Source organism: Physeter macrocephalus, chromosome 5, assembly GCF_002837175.3.
Source record: "Physeter macrocephalus isolate SW-GA chromosome 5, ASM283717v5, whole genome shotgun sequence".
In the NCBI taxonomy this organism is placed as follows: Eukaryota; Metazoa; Chordata; class Mammalia; order Artiodactyla; family Physeteridae; genus Physeter; species Physeter macrocephalus.
In genome coordinates this window covers 6257810-6281804 of record NC_041218.1, presented here as the reverse complement: position 1 = coordinate 6281804, position 23995 = coordinate 6257810, and the positions used below count along the sequence as shown (strand labels likewise).

The following is a 23995-nucleotide window of genomic DNA, read 5'->3' as shown; positions in this document are numbered from 1 at the left end:
CCCGCCCCTCTACCGGGTCAGCAACACACGCAGTCACGTCTCCTTGTAAGCACACGCGCGAGATGCACAAACACAAAAGCCCAGGCACACCCCGCCCTCGGCTCTGCCCTGCGCCTCTACCCTGGTGTCCCAGCCCCAGACGTGCCATGATGGAGGCCCCCGGGGTCTCTAAGTCCCAGGGCCCCACTCTGGCTCCTCTAACACCCACCCTCTCCTCTGTCTCGGGCTCTTCCCAGACCCCGGGCCCCTGGCTAGCGGGCCCCGGGCCCCGCGCCTGCCCCAGGGGTGCACTCACAGCCGATGAGCATGACGCAGATGGAGAAGATCTTCTCCGAGTTGGTGTTGGGTGAGACGTTGCCAAAGCCCACGCTGGTGAGGCTGCTGAAGGTGAAGTAGAGGGCGGTGACGTACTTGTCCTTGATGGAGGGGCCGCCCAGGCCGCTGCTGTTGTAGGGCTTGCCGATCTGATCGCCCAGGTTGTGGAGCCAGCCGATGCGGGAGTCCATGTGTGGCTGCTCCATGTTGCCGATGGCGTACCAGATGCAGGCCAGCCAGTGCGCGATGAGCGCAAACGTGCACATGAGCAGGAAGAGCACGGCCGCCCCGTACTCCGAGTAGCGGTCCAGCTTCCGTGCCACGCGCACCAGCCGCAGCAGCCGTGCCGTCTTCAGCAGCCCGATCAGCTACGGGGGTCGGCGGATGTTCAGTGGGGGATGGGGGCAAACGAGGAGCGGGGGCCCTGCAGCTCTCGGGGGGCATCGGAGGTGAGATCCCCGAGGAGTCCTCCCCAGAACCTCCTCAAAATAAAGGCGCCTCCCACTCGCTGGGCCCAGCACGGAGCCCGTTCACCCTGGTGCCAGCTCTGTGACGAAGGGCTCGCGGTTCCCGCAGCCAGAATGAGGAAACTGGGGCTCGGAAAGGTGCACCCACCCTCCGGCGCCCGGCCAGAGCTCCCGCTAGCTTCCAGGGCGCCTTCATGTGAATTAAAAGACGGTGGCCACTTTGGACAGACACATTAGGAAAAGGGGAGCCCTCTGGACCGCTACACCCGGGGAGTGGCTCACATGGAAAGGGGAGCAGGCGCGGGTTAGCTGGGGCTCTGCCACGCGTCTGCCACCCCCCTTCTGTCACCACCCACCCCTTCACCCCACCACCTGCTGCCCGCCCCTTGCCCCTGCCTCCTTGCCAACCCACCTCTTCAGAGCCAGAGCCGAAGATGAGCAAGTCAAAGGGGATGGCGGCCACCATGTCGATGAGGAACCAGCCCTTGAAGTAGTGGACGGCGATGCGGCCGGGGTGGCTGACCACCTCCTCGTTGGCGTTGACGTAAGTGGTGCGGAAGTTGATGAGGATGTCCACGATGAACATGATGTCCACGATGAGGTCCACCACAGCCAGCGGCTGGCAGGCGTAGCCACAGTCGGGGGCCGGGGGGCCCTCCTCCGTCTCCTTCAGCAGGAAGGCGGCCGAGTAGGGCGTGAAGACGGCCGTGTAGATGACCAGCAGCAGGATGAGCCAGTCCCACACGGCCTTGAAGGGGCTGTAGTGCAGGAGGGTCCAGCGGTGGATGCGCGGTGCCTGCAGCTTGTACTCCGGCAGCACGTCGGCCCCCAGGGACAGGACCTGAGCCGGCGGGGAGGGTGGAGGTGAGGGTACGAGGTCCAGCCAGGGTCTGGGCAGGGAGGACAGCCCATGGGGCCCTCCGGAGAAGAGGCCAGGCAGAGTAAGCGGGGAAGCCCACCCTCAGACAAGTGGACACGGCCACTCACCAGAGTTCCCCACGTGGCACGGGACCTCCTGGCTGGCTCTCTGAGTCCAGGGCACCAAGCAGTGACACCCACAAGTACTGCTCCCCACCAGCCATACAGACCGATAGCTATGGCTATAACTCCCACCGTGCGAGCTTGCCCACACCCCCAAACACCGCACGCGCGCGCGCGCGCACACACACACACACACACGTGTCCCACGTATACTACAGTCTCTGTCCCGAAAATGCTCCAAGGACTACAGCTTCCGGCCTGGGCGATGTAAACGGTGGTGGTCACTGCAGTTCCTTACAGGTCCCATTGCTGGTGGCCCAGGGACCGAGGGCCTAAATGTCCCTTCAGGCCTCTGGCCCAAGGATACCAGCCACCCGGCCTCAGGCCCTTTGGCATCCCGGAAAGAGAGACCATGACACTCACTCCCCCTCCCTACTCCCCCCGGCCCAGGGCAGCCATTCGGAAGTGACCACCCAGCCCCGCACCGGCTCACCTCATGTCCTGCCCCTTCATCACCCAGGCAGAGGCAGGCTCGCCATCCAGACCAGGTGGCGGCAGTCGCACCACCCTTTCCCCCCAAGCCAAACTAGGAAGAGCTGAGACCAGCTTTCTCGCGCTGTCCCAGGACCCTCCGTCTGGCCCCCTGCCCCTCAGAATCCCCAAACTCCCCCAGCCTGGCCCTGCCATCCCCGGGCAGCCAAACCCAAAGCCTCACCCGGCCCCTTGAGAGCCAAGGTTGCCGGCCCTGCGGGGGCAGTACTAAGCGCCAGGGCCCCGCATCCTCAGGCCTCTGTGCTGGGGAGGGCCACGGTGGGTGGAGCCGCAAAGACTCCCATCCATATTCAAGCTGGGGACCCCCTGGAACCACCCTCACCAGATGGACTGTGTGGGGAGCCTCTCCTTAGTGGAAGTAACCGGCAGTTAAGACGGGCGATAGTTAGGGGTTTGGCCACAGGGGCTCCAGAGGCACTGGATGGGTGGGGTGCGCAGCTGGGGCCTGGGGCAGGGGAAGGGGCACGCGGCTTCTAGGCCCCCGCTTCTGCCCTGCCTTCAGCCCGAGCCCCTTGCTCCTCAAGGCAGAAAACATGGGCGGTGACCTTTCAGGGGTCAAGTGGGGACTGAAAAGGGCCCTCACTGACAAGGAGGCAGAAGAAGGTTCCTGGATGGGGTTCCTCACCGCACCTCAGAGGCCAGGCCCCCTGAGGCCGTGCTAACCACACCTGACACATGTGATCCCGCCCCCTACCTGAGTCTGCCCACAGCAGGACCAGCACCACCCAGTACACAAGCACACACGCCGGGGGCAAGCCCAGGGCACGAGGCCCGGACCCGCAGACCTCCTCCTGTAGGGGTCGGCCGGGCTCAGCCCTGCAACCACCAGCTCGCCACACGGCCTTGGGCCGGTATATAGCCTCCCCTGTTACGTAACCTGTGGTCACACAGAATACTAAAGCTCATTTAAGCCAAACCCCGGGTCCTCACCTGCGGCTGGGAAGAACCCCCCCCGCACACCAGTCCCCCAGCCGGGGAGCACGCGAGCCAAGGCGGAGAGTTTAGGTGCTGGTGGTGGCGACAGGGGCGGGATTCTCAGACCCACCCAGGAGCCGCTTCCAACTCCCCCTGCCATGTCCGCCCTGAGCTGGCTCCTGGCCCTCTGCCAGAAGCCCCCCGGGGGCTGGAGACGTGGCTCCCAGGAGGTGCCTATAGAGTCAGCAGCCTGGGGGACCACGGCGGAGCCACCAGCACCTCAGGCTGCCCCAGAAGAGGTGGACCAGGTGCCCGGCTCAGCCTGCCCTCACCAGTCATGCAGTGGCCTCCGACCCCGGCCTCCTCGGGTCCCAGCCCCCCAACCTGGACCCCTGAAGCAGCCCACGCCTCCCTCGCCCGCCGCAGGGTCCACTCGCAGCACACAGAGTGCTGGAGAGGTAGAGCCCCAGCGCCTCTGTGCCAGGCCCGGCTGCTGCCCGCTCGCTGGGGGAGGTGGGGTGGGAGTGGGAGCAGCCCCCCTCCTCCCCCGTCTCCCCGCCATCCTCTCCAGGCACCCACTTCGCCCCTGTTCTCCCCTCTCCTCCTCTTGCGTTTCGAGCTGGGAGGCTGGGCCACGGAAGCCCAAGGAGAAGGGAAGCCCTGGCAAGAAAAACACTGTGTCCACCTAGGCCCAGCGGGTCTGGAGGAGCGCGAGCGAGCGAGCTGGAGCCAAGAGTGGGCTGAGCGGGGCCACAGACCCCAGGGCTCCCCAGACCATCCTGCATCTCAGAAGCCCTCTCCCGGCCTGGAGCCAGAGCCCTCTGGGTCGCACCCATCTCGGTGCCCCCGCCCCGGAGGGAAGGGGAGGGGCTGGGGGGGGGATCACCTACCTCCTGGGCCACCAGGCTGGAGATACGCACGGCCCGCCTCACCCGGCCTTTCTGGGCCCTGGGCTGCAGAGCCCCTGTCCTGCTCGCCTGGCCCGCCGGAGCCGCCATGGAGGACTTGGCTCCCCCCAGCTTGCCTGCCCGGGGCCCGAGGGCCCAGCCAGCACCTCACCTGCACCTCGCCTCAGCCCAGGCTGCGCCCCAGGCGTTGGCGGCCCGGCTCCCAGGGCAGCCTCTGGCAAGAAGCCAGGGTCACTGGGGCTGGGCCTCGGGGCTGGGGTCACCCTGGCAGCGAGCGTGGACAGCGGCCCGCCTGGCTCAGGCTGCCCATGGCCCCCTGGTGCGGGCCCCGCTGCCAGGGTGCTGCGCTCTGCCCGCCGCCAGCCCAGCAGCGGCCGGGCACCGCCGTAGGAACCTCTGCTCCTCCAGCCGGCCCCTCCTCCTCCCAGGTCCCCACCCCCGCCCCGCCCGCCGGCCAGAGGCCCCCTCCCCCTCGGCCCGCTCCGGGCTCCTGCTGCAGCCACTCCCGCAGCCCGGCCCCTCCCCCTCCCCCGGCAGCCCGGCCTGTCACCGCAGATTAATGGTCTCCCCGACACCCCCGCCCCGCCGGTCCAGTGCCCAGCCAGCCAGAGTCAGACAGACACCCAGAGATGGAGCGACCGCCCGGCGACCAAAGAGCCAGGAGCACACGCTCACGCCGGCACGCACAGACCACAACACGACAGCACACGCGGTGGGCACAGGGGCAGGGCAGCCGGCAGGGCTCCAGGTGAGGACAAGAGAGAGGCAGGCGTGGGAGGGGGTGAGGGCGAGGCAGCCAGATACGGGGCCTAGGGTGGGGGCAACGTTCTGGAGTCAAGGCCAAGGGGCCGGAGACCTGGCAGGGACCCAGAGAGCCAAGGCGGCAGCTGGAGCGGGGCCAGGAGGAGGGCTGGGGAGGCCCACGGCAGCGCGCGGATGGCTCCCTCGCTCGGCCGACTCAGGGAGCCCGGAGGAGCCGGAGGGGGCAGGAGGACTGAGGCGAGACAGGTGTGGCCCGGGGCGCCCCTGCCCCCAGCTTCCCAGTCCTGACCTTCCCCCACCCCACCCCCCAGGACGGGAAGGACCTGGGATGGACTGGGCAGTGGGGGTGGTGCAGACGATCTTGCTGCCAAGAGGGGGCAGGAGACCAGGCTGGCCCTGCCACGGGGCAGTGTTGGGCAGTGCCCCCCAGGGCTGGCAATCTTCTCTGGTCTGGAATTCGGGGACCTGACCCCTCTGTATCTGTGCCCCCAACTCCATACCCTCCCCTCCCGACCTGGGAAGGAAAACTCTCCTCTCCCGTGGTTTGGGGACAGGGGCGGGCACCTCTAGGCCACCCTGGCCCTGGCACCAGGTCCCCACCCTCTGCCTGGCTCATCACATTGGCCTAGAAGAATCAGGACCCCCAACCTTGACCTCTGTGGCCCCTTCCAAGTGATACCTCCCGTTGGTTTGCCCCCAGGACTCTGTTGTGCCCCGTGGCCACCTTCTCCCACCCTCCCTCACCCTGCCAGGTGCCCGGCCTCAACTGCCCTGTCCTCCCCGAGCCCCATCCACCTGTCCTCTGTATCTGGCCCTCCCATGGGCACCCCCCTCCAGTCTCCCTTGCTCCAGGATCTCTCTCGTCCCAGCTCTGAAACGCCACCCTAAGCCCCATCCGGCACGTCCACCACCCTCAGGAGGCCCTCACTGACTGCACCCCTCCACCCCCCCTTTTGACCACAGTCCACTCCCACTCCACTCCCTCCAAGCTCCTCCCACGTGAGCGGACAGCCAGGGAGCTGGACACCTACCTGGGTGACCTTCTCAGTGACATTATGGGTCCGCTCCTTTATCTTGGGGGCAATGATCTCCCGTTCGCTGGTGGGCGAAGCCAGGAAGGGGTCGCCCTTGAGGTCCACAAAGTTGAGGGTGATTTGGGGAATCTTGCTAATGGTGCGGTAGCGCACGAGGTCCGAATCTGACGTGGAGTTAAGCAGGCCGCTGCGCAGGGGGTGCACGGCCCCTGGGGTGGAGGGGAAGGGGGTCAGAGTGGCAGGCAGGCAGGGGCAAAGGCCGCCAGGTCGGCGACACAGAGCTGAGGTGGAGACGGGCCCTGCAGGAGCCAGGCCGTGGGCTTCACCGAGGCCAGCTCAGGAAACAGGAGCGGAGTCCCTGAGAAACAAGTGAGGGCAGACCCCTCCCCACCGGAAGGAAGCACGCCTGGTGCAGCTGTGAGATGACCAAGGGGAAAGAGCCTCCTTACGGGTCTGTTCAGCAGGCACTAGGAGCCCGCCCGAGGCCCAGGTGGTGGCAGGGAGCCGGCTGCCTCTCCCACCCTCCGGACTACCCGTGGGCATCCCTGCTCCAGGCCAGCCTGGGAGAGCCAGCTCCTCGGGCCAGCACCGGCTCTGAGAGTGGAAGAATGCAATAGGATGAATGCACGTTTAATGGAATAAAAGGCTACTTAATGGGATTAAGTAAGCGCTTGATAGGATTTCCATCTCCCAGACACACAGGACAGGGCGGAGAGGGAAGAAGCTGAGGTCCTGGAATGGACAGGCCCGCGGGTGAGGACGCGGCCGGGCAGTCCCTGCAGGGGTGGGGCCGACCCTCACCGGTGCTGGCGTGGCGAGGCGGCGGGGGCAGCGCCCCAGCGCGCATGGCCTCGATGTCGTCGGCCGACGAGGCGCGGCGCACGCTGGCGCAGCTCTCTCGGGAGCGCGTCCGGGCCAGGCTGCAGCTGGAGGCCGAGGCGTCGGGGTTGAGGTTGTGCGCCCGGGGCGACGGGTGCGGGCCGAGCGCGCAGACGGGCGGCGAGCCGGGGCCCACCAGCGCGCGCCGCTCCTCCGCCGGCCCGAGCCCCGCCACGTGGTTGTCCATGGCCGTCACCTCGTCCAGGGCCAGCGACTCGCTGCTGGGCGCCGCGGGCGTCAGGTCCACATCCACCACCACGGCCCCCGGGGCACCAGCGCCGCCCGCGCTACCCGGCCGCACCGACGAATCCCGGGCCGTCAAGGCCAGCAGCGCGGGCAGCTTCAAGCGGAAGGTCTTGGCGCGGCCTGCGGGGAGAGGGGAGGTGCGTGGCGCCAGCAGGCAGGGAGAGGGCCCGGCCTAGCAGCTGGAGCCCAGTCACCAAGGGGAGGAAGGAGGGAAGGTGGGAGCCCCGAGAGCCGCGGGTACCCCTCCACCCCGACTCCTACTGCACAGAACTCAAGTCTCCAGAAAAGTCTAGAATGCAATCGTATCTAAGACTCCTCCAATAATAAACCACCATTTCTTGAGCCTCACATCACCGGTGGTCTATGTAAACCACCTGTGGCTCTCACAACTGCACCCAGTGGATATCGTTATCTCCGTTTTAGACTTGAGGAAATTTAGGCGTCAGTGAGTTCTGTGATCTGCTGGAGGTCACACGGTAAATGGCAGGGCCTGCATCCAAATGGGGGAGTGATGCCATGGGTTCCTGCCGTACCCTGCCACCTTGGAAGTGGCACCCATGGAATAGGTAAGGCCAGTGTTACTCATGCTGCCATCTTAGAGCTTGAGAAACCAAGAGGTGGTTTCTTTTGCCATGACTCTGAGGGAACATTTAAAATTAAACCCAGAAAGGCCATGCAGGGGGAGGAGGAGGGTGTCTGAGCCTTTGAGTCATGGGAGGATGAGGTGAGGCCTCCACGTCTCCAGCCACACATCCTCACGTCCTCTTCTCAAGTAGCCAAGGCCACGGCAGGGAGCTGGCCAGTCCGGGAACAAGGACCAGAGAGAGAAACTTCACAGAGTTGAGTCCTTGAGAGATGGAGCCTTCTCATGAGCAGAGAGGGCTGCCCCGAAGTGGCCAGGGCCATCTGGGAAGGGTGAACCCCCCATCCCTGGGGCTGGGGAGAGGACCACTCCCAGGGGATGCTGTGGTGGGACCCCAAGCGGGGAAGGCTATGAAACCAGCCATGATCCTGCCCCAGGGACCTGTGAATCTGGGCTCAGTCACTCCACTGCATCCGTCCGGGCTGAGCTAGAGGGGACCGGCCGTGTCCTCCACGTTCTCTCCCCCATCCCTGAAAGGATCCCCTCCGCATCCCTTCCTACAGAGCATTGCCCTTGGGCAGCCTCGCGGCCCCAGGGAAGGGAAACCATGTATTCCTGCACCAGCCCAAGAGCACAGCTGCACTTACCGGGGGCCAGCCAGCTGGTGGGAGGGGCACGGTGATTGGTGTCACGGTCTGGGGACCCCACCATGTCCTTCTCCATCACCACCTCAAAGTTGAGGATGAACATGATGACAGCCCCATCTTCGTTCTTCACGGGTACCACATCCACCAGGCACAGGAAGCAGCTCCCTGCAGAGCGGAGACACGCCCACCGTGGTACCAGGCGGAATGGGCCCCCGAAACCTGAAGGGGCCTGTCCACTTCTGCCTCCCCCACGGCTCCCACACACAGTCCTGCCCCTTCTCGCCATCGCCTCCTGCCCCACCCCCCCCTCCTGCCACATGCCGGCCAGAGCTGCTTCCCTAATCTGGCCGCTCCAGCTTTCCGCTTTCAAAGCTCTCCCTTTCTCTCTCTGCTTGCCTTGGTTCTCCAGCCCTCTCTGCCGATGCGTGTTCTCCTCACACTGGCTTCTGCTCCTTTCTTCCTGGGTTGTTTCACCTTTTTCCCTGTCCTTTCACACTCTATCTTTGCTTTTCCTCATGCAAGGCAGTGCAGCCTGGAGGCTAAGCCCACAGACTTTAAGCCCAGGATCTCAGGGTTCAGATCCCAGCTCTGCTGCCTTGTCATTGAAGCATTTTTCTTACGTTTTTAACCTCCCTGTGCTTCATTTTCCTCATCTATAAAATGGGAACGATAATAATTCGTTCCTCATGAGTTGTAAAGATTAAATAAGTCAACACGTGCCAGCTGCCTAGGGCAGTGCCTGGCGTGCACCGAACACTAGAGACAGGTGAGTGATCACCCTCTGTCTCTCTGTCTGTCTTTGCTCCTCTTTGTTAGTACCCAACTGTTGTGTCATCCACAAGAAGATAAGTTCGGAAGTTGAGAGCAAGAGCTTCAAAACCCTTACAGCAATTTGGCGCTGCCGCAATACCCAAGCATGTGATTTTTGTATTTCACACAAGTACTGGTCTGTGACACATTAGAAACAAAACTGATCCTTCGCCAGAGTTGAGAAGCACTGCTTCTAGATCTTTCATCTCTGTCTCTCGTCTTTTTCTCTGTTCTTGATTTTTTTTTTCCCCCTCCCAATGTCTCTCTCTGGCCACCAGGCCCCCTATTCCAGCTGACATCAGTTCACCAGGCCAATGTACCTGTTCCGCCTCTGCCTCTGACCAGCGCACGGCCCCCACACCCTCCTCTCTGCTGATTTCTGAAAGAGACCCCGGTGCGCTCTCAGGCTCTGCCTAAGGCCCAGCTCGGAACCCCCGCCTCCAGGAAGCCCTCCTTGATGCAACAAGAAGGCGCGTTAACATCCTGTTTCTCCTACTCCATGGACCTGATGGGGACCAAGCATGTTCCTCATCTTCTCTTCCCGGGGCAGAGACTTCTTTCCTGGTGCTCATCTGTCTTCTCTGAACTGCCGGGTCCTAACTCACCAGTGTCTGTGTCCCCTCTGAAGGGCCTGGCACCCAGAACAACGCACCAGGGAGCAGGCACTGGCCAGTGGTGTTGGTGATGGGGTGGGGCTAACGGCGGGGGAGGGGTCGAGGATCAGGACTGGTGGAGAGGACGTGGCTGGGGTGAACTGAGTCAAGGCCAACAAGCTGGAGGGGCCCACGGCCAATGAGCCCTGTGGGCTAGTCCTGGGAAGTGCAGCCGCAGCTTCTCCACAGACCTGAGAAGGCCAGGTGTAAAGGGCCTGATTCCTAGGAGATGCTGGCCGGGCTCCGGGACGATTGCTAGGGACGGGGCTGAGAGGAAGCGGCAGAGGAGCAATTCCAACTGCTGTGGGGTTAATCTTGTGGAAGGAGGCGCTCTGAAACCAAAGGAAACAGGATGGCACCGGGATGAGGGGAGCTGGGCCAGGGCAGGGGCTGGCCAAGAATTCTCTGCCCTACCCCAAAGCCCTTCCACTCACCGCATCCCAGGCCCTCATGGCTTGGCCCACGGGACCTGAGCTGGGGGGCTCTTTCAGGGTCTCCTTCCAGTAGCTGCTCCTGTCCCCTGACCTCCAGCCTCTGACATGGCCCAGCTGAAACACTGCCGTGGTGTTGGGAGCTGCAGGAGGCCGGGCCCAGCTGGAGACCGTTTGGCACCTAGACAGCCCGCCTAGCGTTTATGCCCTAATATGGTGATGGCCAGCGGCAGCCTGAACAGGGACTGGCCCTCACAGGGACTGAGGAGAGGCCAGAGACCAGGAAACCTTAGTACCGAGACCCCCCCCAACACCCACCCCCTGGGAGGCCAGCGATCCAGGCCCCTGGCCTTGGTTCCTCGCTGGAAAACTCATCTCATGTAAGTCCAGAGTCTGGAACCCTGATGAGCCCAAGCCTTCCGGATGGCCTGAGGACCCTACCCCCAGCGCACGGCCTTAGGATTCTGAACTTGACGCCTCGACACCCCGTGGCCACTTCAGGTCCAGCTTCTCAGCCAGAGAGGCCAGAACTGCATTCTGCAGCCCGGACAGCCCAGGACCCTGACATCCCAAATTGGGCCCCCCTTCACGCCAGGCCGCAGAAACTCCAGATAGAAGCCCCCTTACAGCACAGGCCCACTCCCGGCCCTTGGACACAGACACACTCACACACGGAGGCCCCTTGGTCCTCTCCCTTTGTCGACATTCAAGGAATTTTTCCTTTCAAATAACCCCGTAAAAGCCCTTGTTATTCCGAAAATGTGAACTGGAGCCCTGCCTGATGGCTGGGGGGAGGGGGGGGGTGTTAGGCTCCAGCTACTATTTTCGAGGGGACAGGGGACACGGGAGGAAGGAAAGCGGGGAGCCCCAGGTCAGCCAGGGCTCCCAGAGGCTCTGCCTCCCGCCCATCCTGCCTGGCTGGCTGGGTCTTCCGCGAGCTGCCATATCACCCACCCCCAGACCCGCCGCCAGAGGAACCCATCCCATCCCTGGCTGGGATTCCGGTGGGTGGGGTCCCTGAGGGCAGCTGAAGGTCAGCAGGCCAGGGGTGGGGCACGGGGACAGCCAGAACTGGGCAACGGCACAAAGCACATCGCAGCCTGCAGGCGGCGGGGCTACGACCTTCACGCAGCTTCTCAGCAGAGAAGAAATGCTCAGGGTCAGTGTCTGCGCCGCCTCCCCGGAGCCCTGGGCTGGCACCGCACGCCGGGACCAACGCCTCGCCCTCCATGAGCCCTGCTCCTACGTTCCCCAGACCCCGCTCATCCTCCTCTGCCTCCGACCCGCCCCACCCCGCAGGGCAGCTCCGCGGAGCAGCTCCGCGGAGCAGAGGCTGACTTCAGCCCCGGGCCGGGGGAGGCTGCAGTTCCGCCGAGAGCCGCTCTGTGGCAGGAGCGGCCCGCGCTCCCGAGACGGCCGGAGTCTGGAGCGCCCGGGGAAGGAGGGACCGCACTGGAGGGGATGCAACTGGAGGGGAGCGGAGGACCCGTGCCCTGCCCACAGGACGGCTGTGGGGCTCCCGGGCGCGAAAGGGCGAGGCACAGGCTATGGAGTTAAGTGGCCTTTGCTCATTGCATCAGAATGACTTCGGGCAAGTCACCTGCCCTCCTCCAGCCCCAGGGAGCTCATCTGCAATACAGGACGATGACCACGCCCCACTGGGCTGGAGAGATGAATGGCAGAACACTGGGAAGCAGGAGGGCCCAAGGGAGGTTTTTTGGTTTGTTTTTGCTTCTGTGTGTTTGGGGGGGGGGGGGGCGGTTTTGCCACGGCTGCGCGGCTTTCAGAGATCTTAATTTCCCGACCGGGGACTGAACCTGCGCTCCCTGCAGTGGAAGCGCGGAGTCTTAAGCGCTGGACCGCCAGGGAAGTCCCCCAAGGGAGATCTTGGTAACTGGAGTTGGAGGAGAGGGAGAAGGCCCCTTGGGCCAGCCTGGCTCCCGTGGCTGATGCTGAAGAACACCCGACTCACAACACACCCCACCCCCCGACCCCAGCCCCAGCTGAAGACATCCGGGCACCCAGCCTCTGCCCGCCTCCTAGGCTTGGGGCACCCTGGGCCCTGTGAGAATGAAGACCAGGCAGGAGAGCAGAGGCAGTCATGGATTGACAGCCCCACACAAGGACAGGCTCCTCTGCGCCTCGGATCCTCAGGGCCGCAGAGGCCACGCGGCTCACCACAGGCCACTGAGGAAGGGGCGGGGGGACGGTGGGAGGGCCCCAGGGGACCAGGTCTGGCTACCTTCCAGGTGCAGCAGGTCCAGTTCCTCCTGACCCCGGGGCAGGGCGCCATCTTCATCAGAGCGCAACGCTGGCTTGCTTTCACCTGGTGCCAACACACACCCAACAGTGCACCTGGGGCACCGTCCCTGCCTGCATCCCAACCCATCCAGGGGCCCCACCCACGGTCCCAAACCCTACTGCCCACCTCTGGGAACCCCTGGCTGGTCTCCGGGCAGGAGCCGCCGTCAGCTTTCGCGGGGGCAGGCCTTATCTCTTGGGGCAGCACCGGGCAGGTGGGGAAAGGGAGGCCTGCGGGTGACCTGAGTGTCCTTGGACAAGCTCCCCAGGTCAGAGTCTCTAGTGGCTCGTCTGCAAACTAGATGTCATCACAGCTCCTTCGCAGGTGGCTCTTCATCCCCCTGGAGTATTCACTGAGCACACGCCCGTGAAGCGTTCAGGGCCTCATGACCAAGACAGGCGTGGCACCCACCCTCGCTGAGCCGGGGAGTCAACAGGACCCCCAGTTTGGAGTCCGGGATGAGTTGGCAGAGAGAGGGGTCCCGGGGAGCTGAGCCGAGCTGATCTGCCCCGACCCTCAGGAGACCTGGGCGATCGCTGTGTGACTCTGGGCAGGTCAGCCACCTCTCTGAGCTTCAGACTCCCTGTGGGTACCGCAGGGACAAGTGACTCGTACCCTGGGTGCCAGATGAGATGATAGATGGCCTTGTGGAAGCATTCAGAGCTGTAACGAGGCAGGGTGCCTGGTCCTTGCAGGGAAGGTGACCTCGGGGAAGCAGCCATCCTCGCCCTGGTCGGTCGCCGTCCTGCCCTGCTGGGGCAGGAGGAGCTGGGCCCAAAGTCACGCCGAGGGCAGGAGGCTGGGGCTCCGTCGTCCTGTCCGCCCCCAGGCAGAGGCTGTCTCCGACGATGGCGGCCCAGGGCTGTGCAGTGTCAGGTTATATTTAGCCTGGTGGCGGCGACAGGAGGATGCAGCAGGAGCTGCTCCTGGCCGGGGGCCACCGTGTCGCTAACGTCGCTCTCTTGGGCAGTGGGGGCCTGAGGAAGGCCAGGGACACTGCAGGCCCAGAGGACAGAGCGGGGGAGCCTGAGAGGCCAGCCAGTCAATGAGCGTGCACGTGTGTGTCCGTGTGTGTGTCAGTGTGTGCGAGAGAAGGAGAGGCCAATCCCATCCCCATGGCTCCAGGAGCTGAGTGGGACAGGCTTCCCCAGGAATACTCACTTCAGGGCTGGGGCTGGGGAGCCACGGTCCAGACCCCGACTCACACAGAAGGAGCATCTCCAGACAGACCCTCCACTAGCCCGTCCAGCCTAACACCTTCCCAGAGCTTTACAGGGCCAGACGGAGGGCCTCAGCGCCTCTGTGAGTCGCCCAGATGCCCACCCAACCCACTGCATGTGGCCTGTCTGTGCTACCTTTCCCAGGGGCCACTGTGATGGCCTCGGGAGAAGAGCTCTTTCTAGAAAAGCTCTGGGGCTCAGCCCTACTCGACCTCCTTCGGGGATGCAGCCACACAGTCTGTACACTGGGTGTCACGGCCCTGCCCTGTTCCGAAGGAGCCCCGAGAGGGTGAAACCAGGCCATGTTTATTCGGGGAAAGCTTCTCTTGACGGCACCGTCGCATTCCCCACCTCCCTGAGGCCTCCACACTCAACCTCCCTCCTCCTGCTCCCTGGAGCCTGTCCCTCCAAGGAGTCCTTCAGAACCCCTGTTCCCAGCCATGTCACATCCTTCAGGTGCCCTCCCAGCCGGGCCTCCCATCCCTGGACACGCAGACTGGCCCCAGTGCCCCCTCCAGTGCACCCCAGCTTCACAGACCCTCCCACTCCCCACGGCCCCGCCCCGCTTCCCTCCAAGTCCCTCTAGGCCCCCGAAGGACCCCCTCTACAAAGATTTTCTTGACAGCTCCATCTGGCCACAGGGACGTCTCTCACTGAAAACTCCTCTAACACTGTGTTCCTAATGAGAGAGGTACGCTGGCTTCGGGGGGAGCTTCCTCCCCTCTGCCCAGAGCCAGAGGTCTGAGGCCAGCGTTGGGCTGGCTTCACGGGACAAACTGGGTGAACAGGTGTCCAGTCGATCATGGACTGGGGCAGGAACCTGCACGGATGGCAGATGGGGACAGGGCCATCTCCCCACGCTTTAAGCTCCCTTTCAGATCCAGAGGCACTGACTGACTACCCTTTCAGGACAGGATTTGCCCATTTCAAACCCACCCTGAGCCTGGACAGCAGTCAGAACCCTCACAGGAATTAGGTGACGTCTTTTGCTGAAGCACTATTCAATCTGGTCAACAGCACGGAACGCGGAGGCTGATGGCCCAGGAATCCGGGCAAGGGGGCTGGGGTATCTCTGAGCCTCAGACCCCTACCAGCCCTCTTCTCTGTGAGCCTCACACAGCCGGCCACGGGCAGCAAGGGCACAAAGAGCCGAGGTCCACTAGGAGACAGTGGGGGTCCCTGCCCTCCTCCAGGGCCCCCGCAAGCTTCTAGAGCGCTGCTCCCACCTTGGCTCCCAGAGGGCCTGTCCCATCGGTCACGCAGTCGGCCGCAGCTTCTCAATCATTAATCCGAAACTTGCAATCCCTCCCTGACTCACCCACTTCACAGGACTCCAGCAAATAAATACAAGTGCATGTGAAAGCCTGCTGAAAAGGCAGATGGAACGTTCCAACATCAACACATATGGCAATGACCCAAACATACACAGAGAAAACCAGCGTTATTCGCAGATGATAGGATCATCTCCCTAGAGAACCAATAAAATCAACAGATAAACAATTAGAACTAGCTAATGAGAGACTTCATCCAGTAAGGCTGCCAAATACAAGATCAGCCCCCCTCTCCACCAGCAGAAGGCTATTAGAGTAGGTAGTCAAAAATAAGATCTCTTTCATAATAGCAACAAAAACTATGAAGTGGGGACTTCCCTGGTGATCCAGTGGTTAAGACTCCATACTCCCAATGCAGGGGGCACAGGTTCAGTCCCTGGTCGGGGAGCTAAGATGCCACATGCTGCATGGCATGGCCAAAAAAAACACAAAAAACAAAAAAACTATGGAGTGTCTAGGAAGCGACCAAGAATGCACAAGGTCTCCATGGGGGAGAAAAAAAACCCTTAAACTAATAAAGGATGCAGAAACAATCTGATAAATGGAGAGACAGGACAGACTCTCAGATGGAACAAATATTAGAAAGATGTCAATTCTCCCCAAATTAACCCATAAAACCCATCTAATTCCAGTCAAGATCCTAGTGGGGTTTTTCTTCCCAGGAACTTGATAAACCTTCTCTAGAGTCTGCAGAGGAGAAGAGAGGTCCACAAATATGTGTGTCAACCTTTCAAAAGAAGAACAGAGAGGGAAAATTTGCCTTTCCAGATACTAAGACATACTAACTGCCGTATATTTTTAATATGGTTTTGATGCAAGAACAGACAAATAAATAGTCGGAACAGAACAGAGAGCTCAAAGACAGACGCATGGATATATGGCAAATTAACCAGTGGTAAAGGCAGCCCCACAAATCAATGGAAAAGAATAGGCTAGATGTGTTGGGAAAATTGGCTCAGTACACGGAAAAAAACCCAACTTGATCCCTATTTGACACCACAGACAGAGGTAGGGTCAGGATGGATGAAAGACCCAACTGAGAAAGGTAAAACAGTTAAGGTAACAGAAGGAAACGGAGACCTTTGCAACCTCAGGACAGTGAAGGATTTCTTAAACAAAACTTCAAAAGCATGAAGAAAGCTAAAAATCCAGGAATTTGTTTGTATCAAAATTAAGAATTTTCGTTGGATAAATTTGACAGACGACCGAATGGGAGCAGATAGTTACAAAATCTTGATTCAGCGGGGATTACTATCCAGAATGCACATTGGATATTTAACTGTATGCCTTTGTATTTCTAGAATCAATAAGCAACTCTTGCAAATCAACAAGAACGAAAGCAGCTTCATGGAAAAGTGAGCAAAGGATATGAGCAGGGAATTCATGGGACAGAAACCTGAACGGCTGCCTACAAGATGTTCGGACTCGCACGAAATCAAAGAGATGCAAATTAAGGCAGAAAGATATCACCTCTACCTATTAAACTTGCAAAAATTTGAAAGGTGGATAAAGCCAGGTGTGGCAGGACTGCGGGGGAGTCCCACGCTCTGCGTAGGAGGGTGGCAACAGATGCAGCCCTGCTCATGCACAGCCTGACAGTACGTAGTTGAATTAGTGTCCACATACCCTGTGATCCAGCAATTCCACTCCTGGGGAGAAATCCCAAAGACGTCCTCACATGAGTCCAAAAGGGGCCATGCATGAGGATGTTCACTGCAGCATTATTTATAGAGACAACCCGGAGGGCCCTCCCTCCAGGCTGGACAGGTAAAACGAGGGGGGAGCACACCAGAGAACATGGAGCTATAGGCTCCATGGCTAGACTGAAAGGCGGACTCCTGTGCAACAAAAGTGAACACCAGAATACAATATATAGCACATATCATTTACATAATTTAAACCTATATGCAGTCAGACAAAACACACATTTTGCAAGAACATATGCAACCAACACATTCACAGGAAGTACATTTGAATGGCTGCCTAAGGGGAGGGTAATGGGACTGGGGAGTGAGAAAAAAGGAAAAGGAGAAAAATCAATGAAAGAGAAAGAAGAAACCCGTAACACAAATATCCCTGGTTTCCATGATTTGTGGAAGAAGCAGGAGCTGGACCAGCAGAAGCCCGTGGAGAGAGGCAGAGAGGCAGGCCCGGGTGGAGCAGGGCACAGGCTGACGGCCACAGGGAACAGGGATATGCTGAGACCCTTGGTCAGCTCACTTCCTTGGGTGACTAGAACCTGCGGCCACATGGGTGACGCCCTGCCTAATGGCAAGTAGAATGCCAAGAGCCTTGGCAGCCGACACTGCTTTGCACCTATCCTCTTCTCTGCTGAACCTCTCCCAGCAGTACGCGGGAGGACAGGGGTTTTGATGCCACTTAGTGAATGAGGAACTGCAGCTCTGGGTACCCAAGCTAAAACCCACATTTCCTGGGGCTCTGAGCCCATCGTGACCCCAAAGGGCCCTCTGGGGCAAGACAGCCTGTGCAGTGGTGTTCCGTGTTGGGCAGGACTCGAGTGGAAAGAGGAAAACTGGACTGGAGTTCCCACTCAGGTACCTGCCAGCTGGCTAAGACCCCTTAGCCTTTCTAAGTGAGTTTGGCACCTGTAAAATGATGGCAGGGAGGCCCCATCTAAGGACCACCTGCCACAAAGCATGCGTCCCAGCTTGCAAACTGTAAGTGCAGTCACAGGGACTTCCCTGGTGGCGCAGTGGTTAAGAATCCGCCTGCCAGGGCTTCCCTGGTGGCGCAGTGGTTGAGAGCCTGCCTGCTGATGCAGGGGACACGGGTTCGTGCCCCGGTCTGGGAAGATCCCACGTGCCGCAGAGCGGCCGGGCCCGTGAGCCATGGCTGCTGAGACTGCACGTCCGGAGCCTGTGGTCCGCAACGAGGAGAGGCCACAACAGTGAGAGGCCCGCCACGGGTCCGTGCCCCGGTCTGGGAAGATCCCACGTGCCGCAGAGCGGCCGGGCCCGTGAGCCATGGCTGCTGAGACTGCACGTCCGGAGCCTGTGGTCCGCAACGAGGAGAGGCCACAACAGTGAGAGGCCCGCGTACCGCAAAAAAAAAGAAAAAAAAAAAAAAAAGAATCCGCCTGCCAGTGCAGGGAACACGGGTTCGAGCCCTGGTCCGGAAAGATCCCACGTGCCGTGGAGCAACTAAGTCCGTGCGCCACAACTACTGAGCCCGCGCTCTAGAGCCCGCGAGCCACAACTACTGAGCCCTCATGCCGCAAAGACCAAGCCCATGTGCTACAATTACTGCAGCCCGAGCACCTGGAGCCCGAGCTCAGCAACAAAGAGAAGCCACCACAATGAGAAGACCGTGCAAAGCAGAAAAGACCCAACGCAGCCAAAAAAAAAAAAAAAAAAAAAATGCAGTCACAACAGTGAGGTTGCCAATGAGTGCAGCTGCCACCACCCCCTCCTCCAGCTCTGCTCCCCCATCCAGGCCTCCTCCGTCCATCTCTGAGGCAGGAAGGCTGAGAATCCCCAGATGCCTTCCCTGTACCCCACAATGCCCCCCACGTGGCAGGGGTGGAGGACTCGCAGCTCTCTCAGCGGCCACCTCAGGCCACCTCTCCCTGGCCCACCTTCCTCTGGCCCCAATAGCCTCCCCATCCTCTAAGACCCCTCCCAGCCCTGGCATTCTATTATTCTACGGCTTTGCACAGAGGGAGAGACCGAGGCCAGAGATGGGAAGTGATTTGTCCAAGGTCACACAGCAAGTCTATAACTAAACCAGAAATCGCTCCCAAGGCTCTGACGCCTGGTGTAGGGTTTCTGCAACACAGCGCACCGCTCAACACATTCATTCAATCCTTCCTTCAGTGAGAGCGTGAACTGAGCTCCCACCATGCAGCAGACACACAGACATGACAGAGAACAAAACAGGCCGCTGTCTGCCCTCCCAGAGCTTCCAATCTAGTGGGGGAGTCGGACATGGCAGCCTTGCCCAGAACTGTAAGTGAGGGAGATGGTGGGTTAAGGAGAAGACACTGCCCGGCCCTCAAGGTGCTTCTAGTCCAGTAGACACGCGACCAAAACGGAGAGAAGTCCGTTCAAGGGCAACCACAGCTCACAGCGTGGAGATCTTTATGGGCCCCTGGACTAAGGACAGGAAGGGACTTTAGGGGGACAGCGGTTCATCCAGAGCCTCTCCCATACTCATCACCTGTCCCAGGTGTCCCCCTGTGCCCCCTCTTCTGGCCCTGACCCCGTGGGCCCCTCCCTATGTCAGGGAGGAATGATTCTGTGAAACTCCTTCACACTGAGGGCGAGCTATTTCCACACTCCTCCCTGCTTACAGGGGAGGGGTGATGAGAAGAGAATGTCTTTTTAAAGAAAAAGGTTCGTTCTCCACCCAAGCAAAAGGTTCCCAAATAGAGGCATTTCAAACACCCTCGGGGAAGATGTTTCATTGTGAAAGGACTTTCTTGGACCCCTTGAAGTCCCACCAGCCTGGAAGCCACCACTGGGCAGAAAAGAGGCTGAGGCTCACCAGGTCTCACACCCCCATGCCGGCCCTCCTGCTGCCCATGGCCACCCTCCCCAGAGCCCGAGGCCACCGTCAAAATCTGCTCCCATCCCAGACGCCTCTGCACAAATATTTACATAGCTCCTCTCAGGGGCTACAGCAGACACAACACAGAGGAGCCGCCCGCCCGACACTCTCCAGACCCCAGAGAAGGCCAGGAGTGGCCCACACCCTCGGTCATGGCAGGCCCGCCCAGCCCCCAGGGTGGGGCTGGGACAGGAAGCCCCCATGCAGGCCAGGGCACCCTGCTCCGGCTCAGCTCCCCTCCCCGGAGCCACGGAGGGAAAGCGCCGCTGGGCTCGGACGCAGCCCCCGAGCCCTGCTCCCGGCCACCAGGTGTGTGCGCACCTGCCGGACTCCAAGCTGCCCCGGGTCCCCGGGTCCTGACCAGAAGGCCCAAGGTGGAGGGCGCCCCTCGATGGCCGATGGCTTCCCCACGCCCCCTAAGTAACGTGCTACCTGTGTCTAACCTCATTCCTCCGGGGCTCCCCCCGCCGGCCTGCTCCATCTCAAGGACACAGAGCACACCCAGGTACCAGCCTCCATTTGACCTGCCTGCCAGCCTCAAAACACCCAAGGGCTCCATCAGCAGCCACCCTGACTGATGGGGGCCTGGGGGCCTGAGGATTGCAGCTCGGAGGGGACGGGGCCAGGAGGGGAGAAGTGGGTGTCTGAGCTTGGGGCCATGATGGAAAAGGGGGTGGTGTGGGAGGGTCACAGTGCAGAGTCAGATTTCAGGGACCAAGGAGGAGATAAGTGAAATGGCCTGGGCTGTGTGGAGAGTCACGGGAGGCCCAAAGGAGTGTCACCGGTGCCAGGAGTACCTGCGCAAGCACCTGGGAGGCCGAGGTCCGAGTCTGGGGACCACAGACCAGTGGGTGTGGGGTCACCTCTGGGGCTCTGGCTCCCCATGGGCTCTGGGGAGCACGCTGGCCCTCTGCCCCCACCCCTCCCCCAGCCCACAGCTCAGCTGTTGCAGCGGGGGGCCCTCTGACCCTGTTACCATGACAACCGGCCTGCAGCTGGAGTGAAGAAGCCAAGAGACTCTTGTCTAGAGACACCCCCATCCCCACCCACGCACAGGCTCCCAGGGACAGAGGGACATGGAGACCAGGCCAGGACAGGCAGAGGTACCGGGAGCCAGACAGAGACTTGGAGATGGAGCCCAGAGAGGCGGGGGCCACCGGTGCAGAGGGAGAGAGGCAGGGAGGAAGGCTCAGGGGTACTGAACGGGGGAAGAAGAGAGACAGCTGCAGGGAGAGGGAGATAAAGACCACGGGGCACGGAGCCGGCAGGGAGGCCTGAGTGGTGGGGAGAGAAGCAGAGACCACGGGCACAGGCAGCTGCTGAGCATGGCAGGGGCGGGGCAGAGAGGGGCGAACAAAGAGCGGAGAGAACACGAGGGACAGAGTGCAGGGGACCTCCCCGAGGCCTGGCAGAGGAGGGGAGCATGGGAGGAGGAGCCACGGTGGAAGGGGCCCGAAGCCTGCCCAGGGCAATGTGGGAATGCAGGCGTGCCCCAGCAGCACCTGCTGCCGAGGCGCGGCCCAGAGCCCCAGGGGGATGCCACCAGCTGCCAGCCCCACGCCGCTGGGCCCTGATCCCAGCTGCACCTGAATCCCAGGCCTGACCTGAAGGAGCATGGACACAGGGCCAGTGAGGGCCTGGCAACGCGTGTCTCTCCCTCCAGCCCACACCCCCCAGCCTGGCCTCCCCACCTCCCAGCAGTCCCAGCAGCTAAATAATGGGGCTGTCTGGCTCCAGGCCCTGAGACTGCACAGAGCTAGGCCAGAGGCACCGACACAGCACAGCTGTCCACGGTGGCGCCTGCCAGCAAAAGGCCCCGCCTCCTTCCCAGCCACCCACCTTCCTGGGGCTAAAGCCCAGGGACCTGCTCTGCCGTGGCCGGCCCAGGCAAAGACCCTGAGAAAGGCCTGGACAGAAACAAGAGGTGGCATTGGCCTTCCTCACACCTACCTCCCTCCTCTGTCCACGCACAAGGCTGTGAGCCTGTGAGCTCATGCGCGCGCGCGCACGCACGCGCACGCACACGCACGCGCACGCACGCGCACGCACGCACGCGCACACGCACGCACACACCCCAGGTCAGGCACAGAGATCTGCCCAAGGGACTGAGCAGAGGGAGAGGGAGGGGAGGCAGAGGAAATCTGTCTGCACCCGGGACGAGCAGCGGCCCACATAACCTGAGGGCCAAGGCCGGCCCGTTGGCCACCAGGAGATACCTGATCCCCATGGAAACTAGGTGAGAGCGGAGAAGGGGGCAGGCCCGGATAGCCGGCATAGGACCTTCTGGGTCACAGCACCATCTGGAGGAGTAACCTGGGGTAAGGAAAGAGCTTCAACTTGGGTGGGAGGCCTGGGTTCTAGTCCCACTCCCTCCACTGATTCGCTGGTAACCTGACCCTCTGCTTCTCAGTTTTTCCATCTGTAACTTGAGTGGGCTGGATTAAGTGATCCTCGAGGTCACCAAGATTCCATGATGGCACCTCTGCAGAAGGGGTCCCATGGCCATCCTCTCCCAAAGCAGCCAGCCTGGGGCAGGAAGGAGGGGGGGCAGCTCCTCACACACACTACAGGGAAGACAGGAGCACTCAGGCCCCTGCTGCCGAGGGGTCTGGCGGGCACACGATCCCAGAAGTAGAAACGGGCTCAAGGCAGTAACCAATTTGATCCATGTCACGGAATTTCTGGTGTTAGACCTGAACCCAGGACGTGTGTATTCACATTCTTCTCATGACACCAACTGTTTGCAAACTTTCAAAATAAAAGTGTGCATAAAGTAACGTGCAGTTTAGAGATACACCTGTAACTATTTTGCCTCCTTTTTAATACATGACAGCAGAGCAGAGTGGACAGGGCTCTGATCGGACAGACATGGTTCCATTCCCAGCTCTGCACGCTCTAGGGAAGTTTCTTAATTTTCCTGAACTTCAGTTTCCTCATCCACAAAATGGAGAAAAAATAGTATCTACCTCCCAGGGTTGCTGTGAAGATTCCATAAGATGATGCAAGTGAAACATTCGGCCCAGTGTCCAGCGCATAGGAGGCGCCCACTGATATCAGCTAGTACTAGATAGCCAGGCAGATATAAAAGCAGATCTGCTCTGATGAAGGTTCTGGGGAGATATCAGTGAAGAACCAGAAAGGAGGCCCTGCCTTCAGAGTTTGCATCTAATCTCCCAGCCAGAGGCCCATTTGCTGTGAGCAAACCCTCTTCCACAGGTCCCTAGTGACCGTCCCCCACTCTGATTCTGTCCAGGGATCTCACAGCTGGGCACCCCTGAAAAAGCAGGGTCATCAGGGCATGTAATCCTTTGCAGGGCAGCCTCAGCCAACCCTGAGCATAGCATACAGGGGAGGTTCCAAGGGACAGGGCCAGAGGCATACGGGGGCTGCTGGCTCACTGCCCCCAGGAAGAGACAGAGAGCGCTGTCTACAGCAGGTAAGCTCGCTGTGGGCAGGAACCTCCTCTGGCTTGAACACCGCTCCATCTCCAAGACCTTGCTGCACCTGGCTCACAGGGGTTCAGTAAATGCTCATCAGATACACACTGGTGAGCGACAGGGTTTGGGCACCGGTGGGCAGTCCTGCGGCACCTTCCAGGGCCCCCTCCCCAGCCCTCCGATACCTGCAGGTCCCCCCAAGCCCTGCGGCACTGCCCTCCCTGAGCAAAGCCCACCCCGCCAGGGCAGGGGCAGTGTGGGAGCAGCCCCGCCCAGGGCTCTGTTTATCCGCTCTCCGGAAGACAGCCCAGCTGGGCTGGGAGGCGGGGAGGCGGTGGCTGAGCAGAGACACCTGGCGCAGGAAGGGGTGGCGGGCGGGGCGCTCAAAAGATGGGACAAAGGGAACTGAGGTTGTGGGGAGAGGCACACACCTCCCGCCAGGTGCAGCGGAAGGGCAGAAGAGAGAGAGGGCAGGAGAGGGGAGGCAGAGAGCCAGCCAGAGTCCTGCAGCCCTTCCCCGCCTCGCCCTCAGCGACAACTCCCCAGACCAATCAGTCACCTGGCAGGGGCTAGGGTAGCTAGAGGCCTGTGGGCGGAGGTCGGCGCCCAGCCACCGGCCTGGACCTCCATTACCTCCACCCATGCACGCACCTGCCATCCCGGTGCTGCCGTCAAACTCCAACCCACCTAGCTCAACGTGCCCACATCTGCCCAGGGAGAAAGGAACCAGAGGCTCCAGACCACAGCCAAGCAGTCCCTTGGGCACCCCGTAAACCATCCCACCAGAGTGCTTGGGGTAAAGAGACCCGGACCGCCGTACAGCCCCAATATCCAGCCCGCGCCTCCCACCTGGCGCACCCCAAAGGTCCCTGCTGAGGTCACGCCCCCCTGCAACGGGCCGGGGCTCCGGCCAATCGCCGGCCGCCCCCACCCCACCGACCCCGCCCCCCACCCCC

General features: G+C 61.3%; 1 protein-coding gene across 5 annotated transcripts in view; it reads right to left on the bottom strand.

Moving 5' to 3' along the window:
- The window catches only part of KCNH2 (potassium voltage-gated channel subfamily H member 2), a 33296-nt gene that overhangs the window by 6017 nt on the left and 3284 nt on the right, over positions 1–23995 (bottom strand). For 2 of the 5 annotated variants that reach the window (XM_024129441.2, XM_055084741.1), the window contains exons 3-7: positions 8290–8454; positions 6736–7179; positions 5932–6143; positions 1195–1623; positions 296–683 (exon numbers count right to left, since the gene is read on the bottom strand). In XM_024129441.2, coding sequence (XP_023985209.1) covers positions 296–683; positions 1195–1623; positions 5932–6143; positions 6736–7179; positions 8290–8454 — 1638 coding nt within the window. Of the gene's footprint in view, positions 1–295; positions 684–1194; positions 1624–4120; positions 4369–5931; positions 6144–6735; positions 7180–8289; positions 8455–10186; positions 10255–23995 lie in introns of those variants that run through there. The other 3 variants (XM_028489588.2, XM_024129444.2, XM_028489587.1) reach the window with 2 other exon arrangements.